We start from the raw sequence: 23,786 nt of genomic DNA on the forward strand, positions 1-23,786 counted from the left end.
TAATTAAAAAATATATAAAGTAAAACAGTTAAAGGGGATGTCTGCTTTTGTTATATATACCTATAGGATAGGTCATCAATATCAGATCAGCGGGCAGCCGACTGCCGACACCCACGCCAATCATCTGTCGATTGTACGAGCCCTGTGTTCTTCTCAATGTTTACCTGCTCACTGTCAAAGATGGGTCAGGATAGATCATCAATATAAAAAAAAAGCGAACAATCCCTTTAACACTAGTACAGCTTAAAGGCTAAGGACACATTTGGAGGCAATTTTCTTATTTTTGCATTCTACTTACTTTAAACTTTATTACATTTTTTCAGCTATTTTCCCATTATTCCTTCTGAGTAACTGCAGAGTAGCAGGCTTTGTCTTTAGTCAAGGAACTGATCTGATGGCTCATGTGAAGCTCTTATCTCCGAACTCCTGACAGCTCATAAATAGTGTTGAGCGAACTTCTGTTGGCGATTATTGATTCCGCTACCACGGACCACAACGGAATTCGGAATCCATATCTGGATTCTCCGCTAACCGGAAGCCGAACTTTAGACGCCGAACTTAAAACAGAAGTTCGCTCAACACTACTCATAAACACTTATTTAAGTCATATTCTTATCAGTGTAATAAGAATTGAGCTATAGTAAGTGATTATGAGCTGTCAGGAGTTCAGAAATAAAGGCTTCACATGAGCCATCAGATCATTTCCCTGATGGGACAAACAGAAAGCTTGCTACTCTGCAATTACTCAGAAGCTAAATGCCATACTAGGAAAATGGATATGAATGTTAATAAAGACTAATTGTGATTTTTTTTTTTGCCCAATATGAGTAGAATGCCAGAATGAAAAAAAAAACAGTCCCAAAGGTGTCCATAGCCTTTAATCCCAAAATAGGAGTGATAGTTTAGGTAGTAACTAAACGTCCTTCTACACTATAAGATTATCTACTGGAAATGCTTTCCATTTTGATCTGTTACACAAGTGTGCTGCTAGTGTGATCAGAGCCATAATCATGGTGTACTAGTTCACAAGCCTGTGGCTTGTTAGAAGACATGGTATGTTCAGATGCTGCAGAGTAAGGCTACTTTCACACTAGCCTTTTTTGCGGGTCCGTCATGGATCTGCAAAAACACTTCCGTTACAATAATACAACCGCATGCATCCGTCATGAACGGATCCGGTTGTATTATGTCTTATATAGCCATGACGGATCCGTCATGAACACCATTGAAAGTCAATGGGGGCCGGATCCGTTTTCTATTGTGTCAGAGAAAACAGATCCGTCCCCATTGACTTACATTGTGTCTTGCTCCGCACAACATCGTAGGACAGAAAAATGCAGCGTGCAGCGTTATTCTGTCCGCGATGGGAGCGCAACCAAATGGAACAGAAAGCATTTTGGTGCATTCTGTTTCGTTCAGTTTTGTCTCCATTGACAATGAATGGGGACAAAACTGAAGCGTTTTCTTCCGCTATTAAGATCCTATGTATGACGGATCTCAAAAGCGGAATTAAAAACGCTAGTGTGAAAGTAGCCTTAGTTGTATCCTACATTGCAAGTGAAAAGGGTTCACAGAACCATATTCACATGCAGTGGGAGATGCCTGCATGGATTTTAGGGCATGCTGCAGACTTCCAAATCCAGAGCATGCCCTATATATTGCAGCTTTGTAGCTCTTGCAAAGCAAAAGGAAAAATCCATGGCAGAATCTGGATTTAGGACATGCAGATTTTGCCTCAGGGAATGTTTCCATTCACCTACAGCAACGAGTGATCTTGAAAGCTACAAAAGTTTCATTATCAGGGGTGTAACAATAAGGGTACAGAGGATACGGGGAACTTAAAGGGTCTACAAGGTCCCTCTGTAAAAAACAGTTACAAGGAAAATCAATGATGATTTTCAGAAAAAATTGGCTTATGAGATTCAGATCAACTACCGGACGGCAATTGCCTCCTATTCTGTTGGCGATCAATGTCCTCCTAGAGGACATACGTGAAAACTATGCGTTATACTGCAAAGTAGGGGAAGAGGGTGAGAACATAGATTCTGTTAATGCACCTAGCAAAAAAATAATATGGACGGTGTACACACAACATTTTCCCTTTAAAGTAGATAGAGTCTGTGCAAAGCTTGTAGCGGAGGAAGCGTACACACTGTGTGCATAGTGGTGATCAGTTCGGTGGAGGCTTGGGTGCCATATAGTGTCTACCGCTCCATATGCGTCTGGTCAACAGCACCTGTGATCAGCCTCTGATGATTGTCTTCGAAGCTTGAATCCCTTCCCGGCACCAGCATTGGCATTACTGGAGGGTATCCGTCTACCTAAAAGGGGAAAACAAAGGTTCATTACTGCTGCACCGCATCTGATTTCTTCACTGCAGGAGAGCTGCAGTGAGTAAGTGCTATGAAAGTGCTCCCCAACCTGTGGTTCTACAGCTTTGGAGAAACTACAACTCCAGTCATGCCCTGACAGCAGAGTCGTAGTTTTACAACATCTTAACTGTCAAGGTTGGCAACTACTTTGACTCTAATAGATGGAAATCATCAGTTCCTATCCACTTCCCTTTTATTAAAGGGGTTTTCTCGGAGTACAAACAATCAGACTACCAGCACCCCCACAATCAGCTGTTTGAATGGGATGCAGCACTGGGATGAGCGCTGCGGACTCTGCACAGAATACCAAGCACAGCGCTGTACACTGTATAGTGGCTGTTCTTGGTATTGCAGCCCAGGCTCATTCACTTGATTGGGACTGAGCTGCACACAGGCCATGTCACCTATGATCCTGACCTCAGTGGCCTAGGAGGCTGTGGGGCTCACCAGAACATGGCGGCTTCTTCAAACAGCAGACGGTGGTGGGGCAGAGAGTCGGACCTCCACCAATCTGAGGATAGTTCATCAATATTTTACTCCCAGAAAAAAACTTGAAATAGGCCATTACGTAGTGGTGGTTAGAAGCACACTTAAAAAGGATAAGTACCCCAAAATTTTTAATAAAAACCCCCAAAAAACCTAGAAACACTATAAAATAAAAGAAATAACACTACCCAACTACACAATCCATCTCCGATCCAGTGTAGACACTCCAGCAGTCCCCCCTTTCTTTATTTACAATTGGCTGGGACATGACCACTGCAGCCAATCAGTGGTCACATGCCAAATTATTTTTAGTTTTACAGCTCATTTAATTTTTAAAAAATATTTTTAGAAACCAATTAACCTTTTAACTGCTGTTGTCGGTTACTGCTAATAAATGATATGATCCTGCAATCGTATATTACTCCTCTGATTTTCTGTAATCAACTTATGAGCTCTTTAAAAACAGCTGTGGTCAGAGCAGCTTGGCATCATGATTTATATCCCAGATTAGACCTGTGAGCTGACTTTCCTCCCAGAATTCATAGCATGCATAGTCAAAATGACAGATGGGGAGGAGACAAGGGCACACAGGCTAGACTGGCACAGAGGGCATGCTTCACAGGGAACGCCCACCTCTGAAAATACGGGTAAGAAGATTCCCAGCATAGCACCACTATGTAGAGGAATATTCACAACTATCCTGAGAGCCCTACTCACTTAGCTACTTACTAATTTCTAAGAAGAGCTCATTGATGTTGATGGCATTCTTGGCACTTGTCTCCACAAACACAGCATTAATGGAGTCAGCGTAATCCTTGGCATCTTTTTCCAGCACTTCTCTAAAAAAAAATAAAAAAATTGGGAAAAATACATTTGGTCACTGCCATGGTTTACTCTAAGGATATGTATCCAACACAGTGCCAATCTCCATGTTGTTTAGGGTGTAGTCACACGACTGTATTTGCGGTCCACACCCGATCCGCATTTTTTGTGGATTGCTTGTGGACAGGGGTGCACCTAGCCTTTCTGCTGCCTGAGGCGAAAACTGAAATAGCGCCCTTCATGCCAATTTCTTAACCTAATCCCTTTGCCACAATGAAAGCACTCATTGCCCATGGCCCTTCCGCTGCCCCCCTCTTGCCCCTACCTGGTGCTGCCTGAGGCAATTGCCTCACCTGGCCTCATTGGTGGTGCACCCCTGCATGCGGACCCATTAATTTCTACAGGACCGCAAAAAATACGGACAGCATATCGATGTCATCCATACCGCTGAGCCGCAAATTATATGACATGTCTTATTCTTGTCTATTTTGCGGACAAGAATAGGCATTTTTTAGTTGAGGCCAGCAGAAAGTGTGGGATGCACACGGACTGCATTCGTGTCTTGCAGTTCTGCAATTTGCAGACTGCAAATCGCGTGAATATACCCTTAATTTGTATGGAGCTGTGCTGTGGTACTGGATACAGACAGATGGACATAGACATCACTGTGTTTGATATCAGTTATTTAAAGGGGTTGTCTGGGTTCACAGCTGAACCCAGACATAACCCCTTCTTCACTCATTCGGCATGATGTGCAGCATCGCGCAGGCCAAGGGCTTTTTCTTTACCTCCAGTGACTTTCCTGGATTTTCATGGGTATGCTAGGCAGAGGCTTCCGCCTAGCAGTGATCCCAGTGACGTCACCGGCACCAAAGGGCAGTCTTTAGCGCTGCCCAAGCCTGTGAAACAGGCCAGGGCATCGCTATAGACCGCTCATTAGTGCCGGTGACATCACTGTGACCACTGCTAGGCAGAAGCCTCTGCCTAGCAGTGTGACAATGTGAACAAAATAGCCCTTGCCATGTGCATTGCAGCGCAGGGGAAGGGGGAGCATCTGTGCATGAAATGCTTCAATGCGCCACTCATTCATGCCGAATGAGTGAAGAAGGGGTTATGTCCGGGTTCAGCTCTGAAACCGAACAACCCCTTTAATGATGTCAGGGGAGAGAAGGATTAGGCAGTTGGATTCCAACATGATCAATCCTTTTGTTCTCACTAGAAAAGCTCCCCCTTAGGGCTTGTTCACACGACCGTTGGTGTCCCGTTCCCGTATTGCGGACCGCATTTGCGGATCCGCAATACACAGGCACTGTTCCGTTGTCATTTCGCATCACGGATGCGGACCCATTCATTTCAATGGGTCCGCAAATCCGGAGATGCGTAACGGAAGCACAGAACGGAACACTACAGAAGCACTACGGAGTGCTTTCTGGGGTTCCATTCCGTGCCTCCGCACCGCAAAAAGATAGAACATGCTCTATCTTTTTGCGGAACGGAGGGATTGCGGACCCATTCAATTTGCGGTTCATAGCACGGGACACACATGCATGCTTGTATGGGGGAGGAGGGAGGAATAGCTTTCAGCCAATCAAGCATCCAGTTAAGTAATATATCAGCCGTCACTTCTCTAGAAAATGTTCGCACTGATCTAACAGATTATTACTTCCATTACTCTGTCCTGTATTCCTCACTCAGTTACCTGGCATCATTCAGGTCACACTTGTTTCCAGTTATTGCCACCACTATGTTAGGGGGTCCGTGCTGACGCAGTTCTTTCACCCAGTTTTTTAATGTTGAGAAAGTCTCCTGGAAAAGATACAGTTATATTGGGCAGATTATTATTTTTTCTGGCAAAATGTAAAATGAAAAATTGCAAATCCATAATGATGGTACAATGGCGGTGACAACTACATTTTAGGCCGGATTCACACAGCTTCACACAGCTTTTTTTGCACATGAACCAAGCACCATATGTGGAGGAATTCGGAGAAGCATTACTTTGGTTCATTTCTCATGGAACATGGACCAGGAAACCATTGGAGACAAGTGTTTGTAGGGTCAACAGCTACGTTTCCTGCACGGACATGTAAGTTACCATATTAATCGGTTACGGGACGACCATTGTAAGTGGAAACCAATGGTAACTGGAGTCCATAACTCTATGGGAAACCAGTAATTAGTTCCAAAGCCCAAAAATGTCAACCAAAGTAAGAAAGAAAAAGTGATGTTTTAAGAAAAATAGGCAGATAACCAAGACAGATAAAACAAGCCCTTACGTAAAACAGACAGAGACTGTAAGCCATTTTCTATGGTGAGGGCAGGTGCTTCTTCGGAAGCTAGCATAGTACACAGTGTACAAGAAAAATAAAATGAAGTCGCCGCTCACCTGTCCAAAGGAGCAGACAGGGGGCAGTACAGCACATATAGTGCCGCAGAGATGCTACTAGACAATAAATGTGTTTTACCAGAGAAATGGCCATGTTGATTGGTTGCATCTCAGTCTGAGGCATTGTATGTCGAGTCTAGTTTTAAATTCTGATGGCCCAGAAAATATTGTATCTTGAGGCCATTGTATCTTGGGGACCACTGTAATCATTTGTGTGTTTCAGCCACAACATGGACGACTTTTAATACAGCCGTCTGAATCCCACCATAGAGAGATTCCCCGCAGGATAGGTCATCAATTTCACATCAAGGGAGGTCCAACTCCCGACACCCCCACGACCAGCTATTTAGGGCTGCTGCGGCATCGGAAACTAACAGTGTATGGACCTGAAGGCAGACAGCTCCATACACTGTGTAGTGGTCATGCCGGGGTACTGCAGCTGAGCTCCCATTCAAGTGAACGGGAGCTAAGCTTCAGTAAGTCGGCACTAGAAACTACACAGTGTACAGAGCTTTCTATTAGTTTACGGCACTGCAGCAGCCCCAAACAGCTGATAGTGGGGGTAACAGGCATGGGACCCTCACCAATCCGATACTGATGATCTATCTTGAGGATAGGTCATCAATAGCTGTAGCCTAGAGAACCCCTTTTAAACAGGATCTCTCACACACAAAGACCACTTATATGTGATACACTCATTTTAAACAAGCCATTGGGTGGCGCAAGAGAGTGCACATTACACGCTGAATGGTGTGCCCCTCTCAGCTGTATGGTCGAGAGAGATTACACTATGCCCGGAGACACAGCATAACAGTCAGCCAAATGACCAATTTACAATTATTCAACCCAAATGGCCAGATATGCATGTCATTGAAGTAGAGCCCTAGGGATAAGTGGCTGCCAGACACATTTGGAGCCCCTTATCCCAAAGGAAACATAAGTGATAGAGGGAATTCATCCAGTGGGATTCTTGTTCCCCCTGAGGTCAGCCCTCAGACAAGAGATTTTCAGTGACCCTGAATGCTGAACAACCAGAAACACCGTACAAGTCGCAAGGATTTCTTACCTCTTTTGTGATGTCATACACTATGATGGCTGCGGCTGATCCCCTGTAGTACATTGGCGCTAAGGCTCGAAACTGCACCCAAAAACAGAATAAACCAAATAATCACAAATCTACCCAAAATCCTTGCAACCATATAGAGAGGTATATATTATTAAGACCAAATGTTATTACAGTACCAACCATTGCCAGTAGCCAGGTTTGTGTCTTTGCAGCTCCAAACCTCATGCAACTCACGGGTTTTCCGAGATTGTTTACTGATTACCTATCCTCTGGATCGGTGGGGCTCCTGGGAGCACTGCGTCCTTCTCTCTGCTTTTCCTAGGCCAAGGACATGTTCATCGGTCATGTGGCCTAGGAGCAGCTCAACCTCATTCAGGTGATCGGGGCGGAGTGCGATACCTAGCAGAACCGCTATACAATGTACAGCGCTGTGCTAAGTGAGCAGAGAGAAGGCTGCAGCGCTCACAGGAGCACTGGTGCCTCCTCAAACAGCTGATCAGCGGGGGTCCCGAGTGTTGGACCCCACTGATTACCGGTAGATACTAATGACCTATCCTCAGAATAGGTCATGAGTAAAAAAAAAATCTTGGAAAACCCTTTTAAAGCCATGCATCATGCACTAGTGCAGTTGGCAGTGTAGAATGGAGGTTTTCATTTTGGATGTCAAGGCTATGTCCAAGATTAGATAGATAGATACATATAATTCCCATAGGTCGTAGTTAAAAAATATGCTCTTTAAAGAGGACCTTTCATTGGTCCAAACATTGTGAACTAAGTGTCATGATCTGTACAGCGGCGCTCAGGGATCTCATTGCACTATTATCCCTGGGCGCCGCTCCGTTCTCCCGTTATGTCCTCCGGTATGTTCGGGGACTTGGTTATAGTAGGCGGAGACTGCCCTTGTTCTCCTGTGCGTCTCCTTCTCCCTTCTCAGGCTATGAGCTGAGCGCTGCGATTGGCCAGCGCTACAGCCGGGGAGAAAGAGACGCACAGGAGAACTAGAGCAGGCTCCTCCTATACCGGGAGAACGGAGCGGCGCCCAGGGATAATAGTAAGTGCAGGGAGATCCCTGGGCGCCGCTCTCCATGTCTGTATACTTAGTTTAGATTTTTTTATCGTAATGAAAGGTCCTCTTTAAGTCACATTATTATGACCACTTCCTACCTTCGACACGTGACGTGTGGTGAGCTGGCTTGGTGGGTATATAAGGTGTGTGATAGGCTGTCTACACACATATCCCTTATCATTGTCATGGGTAAAAGGGGCAATTTATCAGAGTTGAAAAATAGGATGATTATTGACTTTCGGGCCAAGGGTGGTGGCATTTCTGAAACTGCGCAGTTTGTAAACTGTTCTTCTGCTGCTGTGGTCAACGTGTTAGGCGAGTGGACAAATGGCAGCATTGTGGATACGTGACATGGAAACTGTGGAGCACCACGTGCCACTGATGTGAGGGGTGAATATCGGCTTTGAAGGTGCATGAGGTGTGTCAGGTGAGAAACATCAGAGAACAAACACCTTGCCACCATTGCTGGAAGAACACAAGCCGGTGGTGGCAGTGTTATGGTCGAGGGAAATGTTTTTGAGCATTCTCTGGGCTCACTCATCCATGTGGAGGCATTCTCAACCAATTTGGGTATGAGTCCATCCTTGCAGATCACATACACCCATACATGCTGATTGTCTTCCCTGGGGTCGATGGGATCTTTCAGCAAGACAATGCAACGTCACACGGATGTCTGACATTGGTTGGAAGAACATGACCAAGACTTCCAAGTACTACCCTGGCCCACTAATTCCCCAGACTTAAACCCAATTGAGTATCTGTGGTACCACCTCGATCGTCGTATTCGCTCTATGGATCTTCCCCCACACACCCTCCAGCAGCTGTGGGATAAACTCAGTGTCAGACTGGGGTGCCTAGGGCCCACCAGTAAAATTTATTTTGGGGGCCCACCGTACAGATACATTTAAATATAATAAATAATCTAACAAGTTTTTATATGAACATAGGCTGGTTAAGGTGCTGTACATTGAATATATGTATGTAGTGCAGCAAGTCTACTGTGTTATGTGCCACGTGTGAGACTAGGAGCCCACCTTGCTCAGAGGCCCACTGAGGGATTCACCTGTGGGCCAGTCTGAGCCTGGATGCACTGCAGTCAGCATGGCTCCAGATACCTGTGACAACCTAACAGGACCTTACTGTGTCACCCCAGCCCGTCTGGCTGCTGTCCGTGCTGCACACTGTGGTTACTCCGGATATTACCGGGTGGTCATAATAATATGACTTGACTGTGTATATAAATTCATGTAGCACTGCTTTCAGCAGAGTCCTCCTACACAAATTGCTCTCAGAGAGGTCTTCTGCTATTTCAGTTGTAGCATACATTCCTATCTCTCACATTCGAGTAACTTGCCCTCATTCCTCAACTATGTGTAAATGAAATCCCTAGCGTGACTGTAGTTAGAGCACTCACCCTGATAAGGGCGACCCCCAGCCGCCTGGAACCACGGACCTGCTCTGACTATCGCTCTCTTCACAACAGGATGGACAGGGCTATGGAGCACTCGACCTGTATATTATAATATAATTGACCCCTCTGCTGTAATTTTAAGGGACCGGACTGCATCTCTCATCAAATAACACTTTTTCAGGCGTATACCTTGCACGTTTATATGTATATGTTATATGTATGTTATTAAATCGTGTATATATATATATATATTTTTATTTTTTTTATTTACTTATATAGCGCTGACATATTCCTTTACAGACATATATACCATATTTTTCGCCCTATAAGACATACTTTTTTCCCCCAAAGAGGGAGGAAAATGTCAGTGCATCTTAAGGGGGCGAATAATAATAATGGAAGCGCTTAGGCTACTTTCACACTAGCGGCAACCTTCTCCGGCAGGTGCACTAGTTCCAGCATGGATCCGGCAGGCTGTTCACCCGCCGGAACAGCCTGCCTGGGAAGGCTGCCGCTAGTGTGAAAGTAGCCTTATTGGTACAGGAGGACCTGGGAGCAGTGAATGCAGCGCTCCCTGTGCTGGCTCTGTACTCACCGCTTCCTGGCCTTTGTCTGTTGCACGCTGTGCTGTGACATGCGCAAAGCATGAGGATGTCAGAGCACTCTGTTACCTCACGCCATGGGCGTTGAGTCACAGCGCAGGAAAAGCAGGAGTTGGATCACAGTAACGGCGGGTCCAGAGCAGGAGGTTTTATTAAGGCTACTTTCACATTTGCGTTTTTGCTGGATCCGTCATGGATCAGCAAAAACGCTTCCGTTAGGATAATACAACTGGCTGCATCCGTTATGAACGGATCCGGTTGTATTATCTCTAAAATACCCACGACGGATCCGGCACTAAAACCATTGTTGATGGGTGCCAAATCTGTTTTCTTTTGTGTCCGATCTGTTTTGCTCCGCATTCCATGACGCACTCAAAAACACTGCTTACAGAGGTTTTTCTGTCCATCATGAGAACGCAATGAAACGGAACATTCTGGTGCATTCCGTTTCGTTTTGTCCCCATTGACAATGAATAGGGACAAAAATGAAGAGTTTCCCTCCGGTATTGAGATCCTATGATCTTAATAGTGAAAAGGGAAAACACAGATGGGAAAGTAGCCTAACATGGGGCTCTGATCTGAGGTCTGAATGGGGGTCTTATATAAACATTAGAGGCCTCATTGGTTGTCTGATTAGGGTTCTGAGCTGAGGTCTGATGAAAAATATTTTTTTCTCATTTTCTGTGTCTAAAACATAGGTGCATCTCATAGGGCGAAAAATATGGTGTGTGTGTATATACACACAGATCCACAATTTTCTTTCTCTGGTTTATATGCTATATTTCATTATTTCATGAGTGAAGTTTAGTTGCTGGAGATTTATACACAAGTGACATCACCCACTGTTTACAATGGGAAATAGAAATGACGTTCTAACTGTGAATGGATTGGTTACTGCAGAGAACAGTGCTTTACAGTGCAGTACTTACCCGCTCCTGCCCAGCAGTGTCCCATATAAGAAACTTATGCAGTTCATTCTGGTACTGCACAGTCTTGGTCATGAAGGATGCTCTGGAGGGAATGGGATAAAAAGATATTATTTTGAGTTATAAAGCATGAAAAAATATATTTCTTAACCCAACTGTCTCTGTTAATATATTCTGATGAATGTCCCAGTTATAGTAACATTTTTGGTGGGTTATTACTTTAACCTCTTAAGAACCCCGTCCACTTTTCCTTTAAGGGGTATTCTGTTGTAGCAAGTTATACCCTATCCACATGATCACGAAAACGGGGAAAAGTGCTCGACTATTTTCCGAACTCCCATAGAGATGAATGGAAAAGTAGTGTGCATGTCCGACTTGCCATTCGGTCATTTTGTGATCAATGGGCATCCCAACAATAGGACCCCCTCTGATCTAATAATTATCCCTTATGCTGTGGATAGGGGATAACTTACTACAACCAGAATACTCCTAAAAATCACATTAAAATTGGAAAAACCCTCCCAAAAATGTCACATATTTATTGTAGATTTTAATATGTGTCTGCATAAAATCTTGTTGGCGCACAACTCAGGGGACACAATTGCATTTTTAACCCCATAGTGACATAAGTAATTTTAAATTTAAGGACCAATAATATTTCCCCCTTTGTGTCCTAGCAGTCATAACTTTGAATGCAGCTGAAAGTGAAAGTAAAAGCAGGTTTTACCCGCAATTTTTCCCAACTCGATTTCTAACAGTGATATCTTCTGTTTAGCTTGCACCAATGCTGTCATTTTCACCACCTTTCAAGCAAGACCAGGCCCATGCTTCTAGCTGCTACCAATCTGGAGAAATCAGCAGCACCCTACCCCCCCTCCACTTCCGCTCAAGCAGAACAGTTAAAGGGAGTCTGTCGGCAACTTTGAGCGTTTTACACCACTCATCATGATTTAGCACAGTTGCCCAACATAAGGGTGCATTCACACGATCATATAAATAGATCCGCATCCGTTGCGCAATTTTGCTGAACGGGTGCGGACCCATTAATTTCAATGGGGCCACAAAAGTTGCGGACAGCACACCGTGTGTTGTCCTCATCTGTTGTTCCGTTCCGCGGCCCCGCAAAAAATATGGAGCATGTCCGCTTGCGGACAAGAATAGGCATTTTCTATATAGTGCCGACAATGTACGGTCCGCAAAATGCGAAACGCACACAGCCGGTATCCGTGTTTTGTGGATTCGCATATTGCGGACCGCAAAACACTTACAGTCGTGTGAATGCACCCTAAAAATAATACCTGTATTATTTCTTTCACTTGTCCACAAATGGAAAAAAACACTTTATAATGATATGCAAATTAGGGCTTGCAAGTGCCCAGGCGCCTCTCTGATGTGCCCAGATAACCGCTCCCCTTGGATTCCTTTGGCCCGCCCTCCTCTCATTATTCATCCTCCTCTGGCTTAGATCTCACATGAGCGCCGGTCACAGCTGGGGCCATGCATGCGCACTGTTAGCATCAGTGCCACTGCCCATAGTGGGCAGAGCAGTGCGCTGGCGAGATCTAAGCCAGAGAAGGAGGATGAAGAAGGAGGTGGTTAGAGAGCATCTGTCAGCAGATTTGTGGTTATGAACCTTGCTCACCTGTTACATGTGCACTTGGCAGCTGAAGGCATCTGTGTTGGGCCCATGTTCATATGTGCCGCATTGCTAAGAATAATGATATTTTAATGTATGTAAATGAGACTGTAGGAGCATCGGGGGAGTTGCCATTACAGCTAGAGGCTCTGCTCTCTCTGCACTTTGATTGACAGGGCCAGTCAGTGGAAACATAATCATGCCTGGTCCTGTCGATCAAAGTGGAGAGGGTGTAGCAGTTGCAGAGAGAGCAGAGCCTCTAGGAGTAATAGTAACGCCCCTGTTGCTCCTAGAGACTTATTTGCATATAATAAAACATCATTTTTCTCAGCAATGCGGGCACATATAAACATGGGGCCAACACAGATGTCTGCAGCTGCCAAGTGCACATGTAACAGGTCAGCCAGTGTCATAGGGACAAATCTGCTGACAGATGCCCCTTTAACCACCTCAGCCCCCAGTGCTTAAACACCCTGAAAGACCAGGCCACTTTTTACACTTCTGACCTACACTACTTTCACCGTTTATTGCTCGGTCATGCAACTTACCACCCAAATGAATTTTACCTCCTTTTCTTCTCACTAATAGAGCTTTCATTTGGTGGTATTTCATTGCTGCTGACATTTTTACTTTTTTTGTTATTAATCGAAATTTAACGATTTTTTTGCAAAAAAATGACATTTTTCACTTTCAGTTGTAAAATTTTGCAAAAAAAAACGACATCCATATAGAAATTTTGCTCTAAATTTATAGTTCTACATGTCTTTGATAAAAAAAAAATGTTTGGGTAGAAAAAAAATGGTTTGGGTAAAAGTTATAGCGTTTACAAACTATGGTACAAAAATGTGAATTTCCGCTTTTTGAAGCAGCTCTGACTTTCTGAGCACCTGTCATGTTTCCTGAGGTTCTACAATGCCCAGACAGTACAAACACCCCACAAATGACCCCATTTCTGAAAGTACACACCCTAAGGTATTCGCTGATGGGCACAGTGAGTTCATAGAACTTTTTATTTTTTGTCACAAGTTAGCGGAAAATGATGATTTTTTTTTTTTTTTTTTTTTTTCTTACAAAGTCTCATATTCCACTAACTTGTGACAAAAAATAAAAACTTCCATGAACTCACTATGCCCATCAGCGAATACCTTGGGGTCTCTTCTTTCCAAAATGGGGTCACTTGTGGGGTAGTTATACTGCCCTGGCATTCTAGGGGCCCAAATGTGTGGTAAGGAGTTTGAAATCAAATTCAGTAAAAAATGACCTGTGAAATCCGAAAGGTGCTCTTTGGAATATGGGCCCCTTTGCCCACCTAGGCTGCAAAAAAGTGTCACACATCTGGTATCCCCGTACTCAGGAGAAGTTGAGGAATGTGTTTTGGGGTGTCTTTTTACATATACCCATGCTGGGTGAGATAAATATCTTGGTCAAATGACAACTTTGTATAAAAAAATGGGAAAAGTTGTCTTTTGCCAAGATATTTCTCTCACCCAGCATGGGTATATATAAAATGACACCCCAAAACACATTCCCCACCTTCTCCTGAGTACGGAGATACCAGATGTGTGACACTTTTTTGCAGCCTAGGTGGGCAAAGGGGCCCATATTCCAAAGAGCACCTTTCGGATTTCACTCGTCATTTTTTACTGAATTTGATTTCAAACTCCTTACCACACATTTGGGCCCCTAGAATGCCAGGGCAGTATATCTACCCCACAAGTGACCCCATTTTGGAAAGAAGACACCCCAAGGTATTCCGTGAGGGGCATGGCGAGTTCCTAGAATTTTTTATTTTTTGTCACAAGTTAGTGGAAAATGATGATTTTTTTTTTTTTTTTTTTTTTTCATACAAAGTCTCATATTCCACTAACTTGTGACAAAAAATAAAAACTTCCATGAACTCACTATGCCCATCAGCGAATACCTTGGGGTCTCTTCTTTCCAAAATGGGGTCACTTGTGGGGTAGTTATACTGCCCTGGCATTCTAGGGGCCCAAATGTGTGGTAAGGAGTTTGAAATCAAATTCTGTAAAAATTGACCTGTGAAATCCGAAAGGTGCTCTTTGGAATATGGGCCCCTTTGCCCACCTAGGCTGCAAAAAAGTGTCACACATCTGGTATCTCTGTATTCAGGAGAAGTTGAGGAATGTGTTTTGGGGTGTCATTTTACATATACCCATGCTGGGTGAGATAAATATCTTGGTCAAATGCCAACTTTGTATAAAAAAATGGGAAAAGTTGTCGTTTGCCAAGATATTTCTCTCACCCAGCATGGGTATATGTAAAATGACACCCCAAAACACATTCCCCACCTTCTCCTGAGTACGGCAATACCAGATGTGTGACACTTTTTTGCAGCCTAGGTGGGCAAAGGGGCCCATATTCCAAAGAGCACCTTTCGGATTTCACAGGTCAATTTTTACAGAATTTGATTTCAAACTCCTTACCACACATTTGGGCCCCTAGAATGCCAGGGCAGTATAACTACCCCACAAGTGACCCCATTTTGGAAAGAAGACACCCCAAGGTATTCGCTGATGGGCATAGTGAGTTCATGGAAGTTTTTATTTTTTGTCACAAGTTAGTGGAATATGAGACTTTGTATGAAAAAAAAAAAAAAAAAAAAAATCAGCATTTTCCACTAACTTGTGACAAAAAATAAAAAATTCTAGGAACTCGCCATGCCCCTCACGGAATACCTTGGGGTGTCTTCTTTCTAAAATGGGGTCACTTGTGTGGTAGTTATACTGCCCTGGCATTTTCCAGGGGCCCTAATGTGTGTTAGGTAGGTAAATGACCTGTGAAATCCTAAAGGTGCTCTTTGGAATATGGGCCCCTTTGCCCACCTAGGCTGCAAAAAAGTGTCACACATCTGGTATCTCTGTATTCAGGAGAAGTTGAGGAATGTGTTTTGGGGTGTCATTTTACATATACCCATGCTGGGTGAGATAAATATCTTGGTCAAATGCCAACTTTGTATAAAAAAATGGGAAAAGTTGTCGTTTGCCAAGATATTTCTCTCACCCAGCATGGGTATATGTAAAATGACACCCCAAAACACATTCCCCACCTTCTCCTGAGTACGGCAATACCAGATGTGTGACACTTTTTTGCAGCCTAGGTGGGCAAAGGGGCCCATATTCCAAAGAGCACCTTTCGGATTTCACAGGTCAATTTTTACAGAATTTGATTTCAAACTCCTTACCACACATTTGGGCCCCTAGAATGCCAGGGCAGTATAACTACCCCACAAGTGACCCCATTTTGGAAAGAAGACACCCCAAGGTATTCGCTGATGGGCATAGTGAGTTCATGGAAGTTTTTATTTTTTGTCACAAGTTAGTGGAATATGAGACTTTGTATGAAAAAAAAAAAAAAAAAAAAAATCAGCATTTTCCACTAACTTGTGACAAAAAATAAAAAATTCTAGGAACTCGCCATGCCCCTCACGGAATACCTTGGGGTGTCTTCTTTCTAAAATGGGGTCACTTGTGTGGTAGTTATACTGCCCTGGCATTTTCCAGGGGCCCTAATGTGTGTTAGGTAGGTAAATGACCTGTGAAATCCTAAAGGTGCTCTTTGGAATATGGGCCCCTTTGCCCACCTAGGCTGCAAAAAAGTGTCACACATCTGGTATCGCCGTATTCAGGAGAAGTTGGGGAATGTGTTTTGGGGTGTCATTTTACATATACCCTTGCTGGGTGAGAGAAATATCTTGGCAAAAGACAACTTTTCCCATTTTTTTATACAAAGTTGGCATTTGACCAAGATATTTCTCTCACCCAGCATGGGTATATGTAAAATGACACCCCAAAACACATTCCCCAACTTCTCCTGAGTACGGCGATACCAGATGTGTGACACTTTTTTGCAGCCTAGATGCGCAAAGGTGCCCAAATTCCTTTTAGGAGGGCATTTTTAGACATTTGGATACCAGACTTCTTCTCACGCTTTGGGGCCCCTAGAATGCCAGGGCAGTATAAATACCCCACATGTGACCCCATTTTGGAAAGAAGACACCCCAAGGTATTCAATGAGGGGCATGGCGAGTTCATAGAAATTTTTTTTTTTTGGCACAAGTTAGCGGAAATTGATATTTTTTATTTTTTTCTCACAAAGTCTCCCGTTCCGCTAACTTGGGACAAAAATTTCAATCTTTCATGGACTCAATATGCCCCTCACGGAATACCTGGGGGTGTCTTCTTTCCGAAATGGGGTCACATGTGGGGTATTTATACTGCCCTGGCATTCTAGGGGCCCTAAAGCGTGAGAAGAAGTCTGGAATATACATGTCTAAAAAATTTTACGCATTTGGATTCCGTGAGGGGTATGGTGAGTTCATGTGAGATTTTATTTTTTGACACAAGTTAGTGGAATATGAGACTTTGTAAGAAAAATAAATAAAAATTCCGCTAACTTGGGCCAAAAAAATGTCTGAATGGAGCCTTACAGAGGGTGATCAATGACAGGGGGGTGATCAATGACAGGGGGGGTGATCAGGGAGTCTATATGGGGTGATAACCACAGTCATTGATCACGCCCGTGTAAGGCTTCATTCAGACGTCCGTATGCGTTTTGCGGATCCGATCCATCTATCAGTGCATCCGTAAAAATCATGCGGACATCTGAATGGAGCTTTACAGGGGGGTAATCAATGACAGGGGGGTGATCAGGGAGTCTATATGGGGTGATCACCACAGTCATTGATCATGCCCCTGTAAGGCTTCATTCAGACGTCCGGATGCGTTTTGCGGATCCGATCCATCTATCAGTGGATCCGTAAAAATCATGCGGACGTCTGAATGGAGCTTTACAGGGGGGTAATCAATGACAGGGGGGTAATCAATGACAGGGGGGTGATCAGGGAGTCTATATGGGGTGATCACCACAGTCATTGATCATGCCCCTGTAAGGCTTCATTCAGACGTCCGGATGCGTTTTGCGGATCCGATCCATCTATCAGTGCATCCGTAAAAATCATGCGGACATCTGAATGGAGCTTTACAGGGGGGTGATCAATGACAGGGGTGTAATCAATGACAGGGGGGTGATCAGGGAGTCTATATGGGGTGATAACCACAGTCATTGATCACGCCCCTGTAAGGCTTCATTCAGACGTCCGTATGCGTTTTGCGGATCCGATCCATCTATCAGTGCATCCGTAAAAATCATGCGGACATCTGAATGGAGCTTTACAGGGGGGTGATCAATGACAGGGGTGTAATCAATGACAGGGGGGTGATCAGGGAGTCTATATGGGGTGATAACCACAGTCATTGATCACGCCCCTGTAAGGCTTCATTCAGACGTCCGTATGCGTTTTGCGGATCCGATCCATCTATCAGTGCATCCGTAAAAATCATGCGGACATCTGAATGGAGCTTTACAGGGGGGTAATCAATGACAGGGGGGTGATCAGGGAGTCTATATGGGGTGATCACCACAGTCATTGATCATGCCCCTGTAAGGCTTCATTCAGACGTCCGGATGCGTTTTGCGGATCCGATCCATCTATCAGTGGATCCGTAAAAATCATGCGGACGTCTGAATGGAGCTTTACAGGGGGGTAATCAATGACAGGGGGGTAATCAATGACAGGGGGGTGATCAGGGAGTCTATATGGGGTGATAACCACAGTCATTGATCACGCCCCTGTAAGGCTTCATTCAGACGTCCGGATGCGTTTTGCGGATCGGATCCATCTATCAGTGCATCCGTAAAAATCATGCGGACATCTGAATGGAGCTTTACAGGGGGGTGATCAGGGAGTCTATATGGGGTGATCACCACAGTCATTGATCATGCCCCTGTAAGGCTTCATTCAGACGTCCGGATGCGTTTTGCGGATCGGATCCATCTATCAGTGCATCCGTAAAAATCATGCGGACATCTGAATGGAGCTTTACAGGGGGGTGATCAGGGAGTCTATATGGGGTGATCACCACAGTCATTGATCATGCCCCTGTAAAGCTTCATTCAGACGTCCGGATGCGTTTTGCGGATCGGATCCATCTATCAGTGCATCCGTAAAAATCATGCGGACATCTGAATGGAGCTTTACAGGGGGGTGATCAGGGAGTCTATATGGGGTGATCACCACAGTCATTGATCATGCCCCTGTAAAGCTTCATTCAGACGTCCGGATGCGTTTTGCGGATCGGATCCATCTATCAGTGCATCCGTAAAAATCATGCGGACATCTGAATGGAGCTTTACAGGGGGGTGATCAGGGAGTCTATATGGGGTGATCACCACAGTCATTGATCATGCCCCTGTAAAGCTTCATTCAGACGTCCGGATGCGTTTTGCGGATCGGATCCATCTATCAGTGGATCCGTAAAAATCATGCGGACGTCTGAATGGAGCTTTACAGGGGGGTAATCAATGACAGGGGTGTAATCAATGACAGGGGGGTGATCAGGGAGTCTATATGGGGTGATAACCACAGTCATTGATCACGCCCCTGTAAGGCTTCATTCAGACGTCCGGATGCGTTTTGCGGATCCGATCCATCTATCAGTGGATCCGTAAAAATCATGCGGACGTCTGAATGGAGCTTTACAGGGGGTTGATCAATGACAGGGGGGTAATCAATGACAGGGGGGTGATCAGGGAGTCTATATGGGGTGATCAGGGGCTAATAAGGGGTTAATAAGTGACGGGGGGGGGGTGTAGTGTAGTGTAGTGGTGCTTGGTGGGACTTTACTGAGCTACCTGTGTCCTCTGGTGGTCGATCCAAACAAAGGGGACCACCAGAGGACCAGGTAGCAGGTATATTAGACGCTGTTATCAAAACAGCGTCTAATATACCTGTTAGGGTTAAAAAAAAACACATCTCCAGCCTGCCAGCGAACGATCGCCGCTGGCAGGCTGGAGATCAACTCTCTTACCTTCCGTTCCTGTGAGCGCGCGCGCCTGTGTGCGCGCGTTCACAGGAAATCTCGCGTCTCGCGAGATGACGCGCCGGCGCGTCCAGGAGGAATGAATCAACCACCTCCAGGACGCGTCTGTGCGTACAGCGGTCCGGAGGTGGTTAAAGCAATCGGCTCTCAGTCATCCATTCTCAACCAACTCTTACCCGATAGTGGGATTAATGTTAGGGTCAAAGCTGTCTTCTACAAACCGCCAAACAATGCTTGATTTGCCAACTCCTGTATCCTGCAGAAAAGGCAGAGAATTAAAAGTCAATGATGGATGATATTTACACACTGTATCCTACGACAGAGCTGAATTGTCAGAGCACAGGACAGGAGGGGTTGTCATTTCGGCTTTTTGGAAATCAATTATACTTTTCAGTGTAGGTAAAAATGTTTGAGGTCATTTATCAAACTTGTGTAAAGTAGAACTGGCTTAGTTGCCCATAGCAACCAGATTGTCACGCTTCGGTGTGGGAGGGAAACACCACACCGAGCATAGGAGGGAAGAGGGAAACAGGGCATCAGGCCTGAGAACTAGGGAGGGAAGATGGACTCCTCCTATTGAAAACCCTAACCAAAATCCTGACTGACTACCAGTATGAACAGAGCCCAAAGGTAGGTGAGTTCATACGCAGGAATACCTAGAGTCCTACCTAGCCCTATAGGACTCTGGTACTAATGGCAGGGACGAGACTACCTGTTCCACCAAAAGGAAGGACGAACAGGAGTCTCCTTCAGGCCTAATACAAACAATAGGGAAGTGCAACATACAGAACCCAAACAAATACAAAAGTGAACGGAAAGACTTAACTTCAAAGGAGTAATGGAAGCACCAGGAACTCATCCGAGATCCAACCACAATCTATCCAAAGGTCCAAACAGAAGCTATAAACCGCACAGCATTGTGGGAGAAGCAACTATAAATAGAGAAGGTTAAATGAACCTAATAGCCACACCTGGGGAAAGAAGGTATGGCAGGCACCAGAAACAACACAGACGTCATTTGATCCAAACGGAAAACATGTCAGATCAAACCACGTGTTGCCAGTCTCACAGATCTCCTGCCACCTGTCGCAGGAACGTCTGTGACACAGATTCCTCCTTTAATTTTCCAAAGAAACTGTCAAAAAAGATAGAATCTGATTGGTGCTATGGGCAACTAAGCCAGTTCTACTTTACACCAGTTTGATAAATGACCCCATTTTTTTTTGTCCAGACATCGTCTATGACAGTGGGATGGACGCAGGCTGCATTACACTATCTATAATAAGGTCTCATGCACACGGCTGGATCTGTTTTTGCAGTCCACAAATTGTGAATCCGCAAACCACTGATACTTTTTGTGTGCGTTCTGCATTTTGCATATTGGTACGTTAGAAATGCCTATTCTTGTCCGCAAAATGGACACGAACAGGACATGTTCTATTTTTTTAAGGGGGCTGCGAAAAGGACATACGGATGCAGACGGCACATGGTGTGCCGTCTGCATCTTTTGCGCCCCATTGAAATGTGTATTGGATGTCGCGTGCGTGCAGCCTCAGGGGGTACTGTGAGTAAGACTCAAGCGCCATAATAATGAGACATTCCGACTCATCAATGGGAAGTCTGAAGAAGGCATCGCTACGGGAGGCCATAGGGAAGCATGCAGCAGAGCGGATTGTTCTGATGGAAACCTTCAGAAAACGACTACTATTCATATCAATCAGTCGCAGAGACATCATGACAGCAACTCGCAGGTAATATCAAAGTTTTAAAAAAAAACTATGCACAATCGCACGAATTCTGCCATATTCATGATGACCCTGTGCCACTTTTTTCAACACATCCTGTATCTGAAACAGTAGCCACCGCTCATCTATCACCGCTTTGTTCCAATTTCTACTTAGAAAACGGCTGAAAATAACACCAAATGTAACCATACACAAGGGCGTTTCTATTTCTCCTACAGACTTGAATAGATAGCGCTGATGCATACTGTAGGCCCCCCAATTCTGAGGAGGCACCATTCACACATGCCATAAAAAAACTGTTGTGGGAATACCCCTTTATAGGGCATCTGTCAGCAGATCTGTCCCTATGACACTGGCTGACCTGTTACATGTGCGCTTGGCAGCTGAAGACATCTGTGCTGGTCCCATGTTCATATGTGCCCCCATTGCTGAGAAAAATTATGTTTTAACATATGCAAATGAGCCTCCAGGAGCAATGGGGGCGTTGCCATTACACCTAGAGGCCCTGCTCTCTCTACAAGTCCCGCACCCTCTGCACTTTGATTGACAGGGCAAGGAGAATTGATGACATTTTCACTGCCGGGCCCTGTCAATCAAAGTGCAGAGGGTGCGGGAGTTGTAGAGAGAGCAGAGCCTCTAGGTGTAATGGCAACGCCCCCGTTGCTCCTAGAGGCTCATTTGCATATATTTAAACATCATTTCTCTCAGTAATGCAAGCACATATGAACATGGGACCAACATGGATTCCTTCAGATGCCAAGCGCACATGTAACTGGTCAGCCAGCTTGAGAGGTACAAATCTTCTGACAGATGCCCTTTAAAGTATTTTGGGTCCAGTATAATTATCCAGCACACTGTACGACACCATATAATTAGTAGATATATAGTAACTGATATCTGCATTAGGAATTTGATTTATCTGTTCCGTCACAGGAGCAGAAAGACGGAATTCAAACTCTGACGGATCTGTAACATAACGGAAATACAGCAAACCCATTGGACCCATAATGGGGTCTTTTGCGTTTCCATCTTGGTGTGCGTCATTTCACTGGAAAAGAGGGTCTGGACTGAGTATCCAATGCAGATGTGAACACAGTCTGACACACGTCAGCTGACAACCTGCAGTGTCATCTGTGCAAATAACCTCCATATGGAGTCACAAGGTGCCGATTATACAGAACCTGCGGCAGAAGTCTTCTGTATGTAACACTACAGTATACATCAGGGGGTCTTCAGGGGCCACAATGTGGAAAGGTGGCAGGTGGGCACTTTCCATAGATCATCACAGTATAAAAGCCAACCAAAGGATGTCCTTAGAGTATCAGATGGTAGCACAATGAGCACAGCCAGTATCAGGTGGCAGCAGGAGGGGCACAGCCAGTATCAGGTGGCAGCAGGAGGGGCACAGCCAGTATCAGGTGGCAGCAGGAGGGACACAACCAGTATCAGGTGGCAGCACAATGGGCACAGCCAGTATCAGGTGGCAGCAAAAGGGGCACAGCCAGTATCAGGTGGCAGCAAAAGGGGCACAGCCAGTATCAGGTGGCAGCAGGAGGGGCACAGCCAGTATCAGGTGGCAGCAGGAGGGGCACAGCCAGTATCAGGTGGCAGCAGGAGGGACACAACCAGTATCAGGTGGCAGCAGGAGGGACACAACCAGTATCAGGTGGCAGCAAAAGGGGCACAGCCAGTATCAGGTGGCAGCAAAAGGGGCACAGCCAGTATCAGGTGGCAGCAGGAGGGGCACAGCCAGTATCAGGTGGCAGCAGGAGGGGCACAGCCAGTATCAGGTGGCAGCAGGAGGGGCACAGCCAGTATCAGGTGGCAGCAGGAGGGACACAACCAGTATCAGGTGGCAGCAGAAGGGGCACTGTCAGTATCATGTGGCCGCAGAAGGGGCACTGTCAGTATCAGGTGGCAGCAGAAAGGGCACAGCCAGTATCAGGTGGCAGCAGAAGGGGCACAGCCAGTATCAGGTGGCAGCAGAAGGGGCACTGCCAGTATCAGGTGGCAGCAGAAGGGGCACTGCCAGTATCAGGTGGCAGCAGAAGGGGCACTGCCAGTATCAGGTGGCAGCAGAAGGGGCACAGCCAGTATCAGGGGGCAGTCTTGCACTGAAGCAGCCATACGGTGCAGTGCAGACATGTATGTAGGACGTGATGTAATGTCTTACATGGGGGGCAGGGAGCGGGTACCGGGTATTTGCATGTATTTCCATATGGGCACCGTCCCCCTCACACTCACCCCCAGTAGGCAGACCTTCAGCTCCCGCAGCGCCATGGCATCTATGCCCACCACTACGTAGCGGCAGCCCCTGGTCTACAGGCAAATCTTCGGCCTCCTTGGGCCCTGCTGCAGCCGTGCCCGCC

At 45.4% G+C, this 23,786-nt stretch overlaps 1 protein-coding gene across 1 annotated transcript; it reads right to left on the minus strand.

Annotated features, from left to right (window-relative positions):
• Positions 1-1,436: 1,436 nt before the first annotated feature.
• On the minus strand, positions 1,437-23,786 carry RAB22A (RAB22A, member RAS oncogene family). The gene is made up of 7 exons (XM_040436486.1): positions 23,662-23,786; positions 19,849-19,928; positions 11,141-11,222; positions 7,133-7,204; positions 5,380-5,486; positions 3,588-3,697; positions 1,437-2,321 (listed from the first exon to the last, which is right to left on the minus strand). Exons 1-7 carry the CDS (start codon positions 23,695-23,697, stop codon positions 2,227-2,229), a joined length of 582 nt encoding a protein of 193 aa, XP_040292420.1. The 5' UTR covers positions 23,698-23,786; the 3' UTR covers positions 1,437-2,226.

The sequence above is a fragment of the Bufo bufo genome, chromosome 6, assembly GCF_905171765.1.
Source record: "Bufo bufo chromosome 6, aBufBuf1.1, whole genome shotgun sequence".
Lineage (NCBI taxonomy): Eukaryota > Metazoa > Chordata > Amphibia > Anura > Bufonidae > Bufo > Bufo bufo.

What these genes read in the sequence shown, in the direction of transcription:
- RAB22A (XM_040436486.1), bottom strand. Translation starts at nt 23,697, where the DNA reads ATGGCGCTGCGGGAGCTGAAGGTCTGCCTACTGGGG. An exon ending in TGAAGGTCTGCCTACTGGGG is followed by an intron (nt 19,929 to 23,661) that starts GTGAGTGTGAGG and finishes CCTTTTCTGCAG; the next exon opens with GATACAGGAGTTGGCAAATC. An exon ending in TGTATGACATCACAAAAGAG is followed by an intron (nt 5,487 to 7,132) that starts GTAAGAAATCCT and finishes TATCTTTTCCAG; the next exon opens with GAGACTTTCTCAACATTAAA.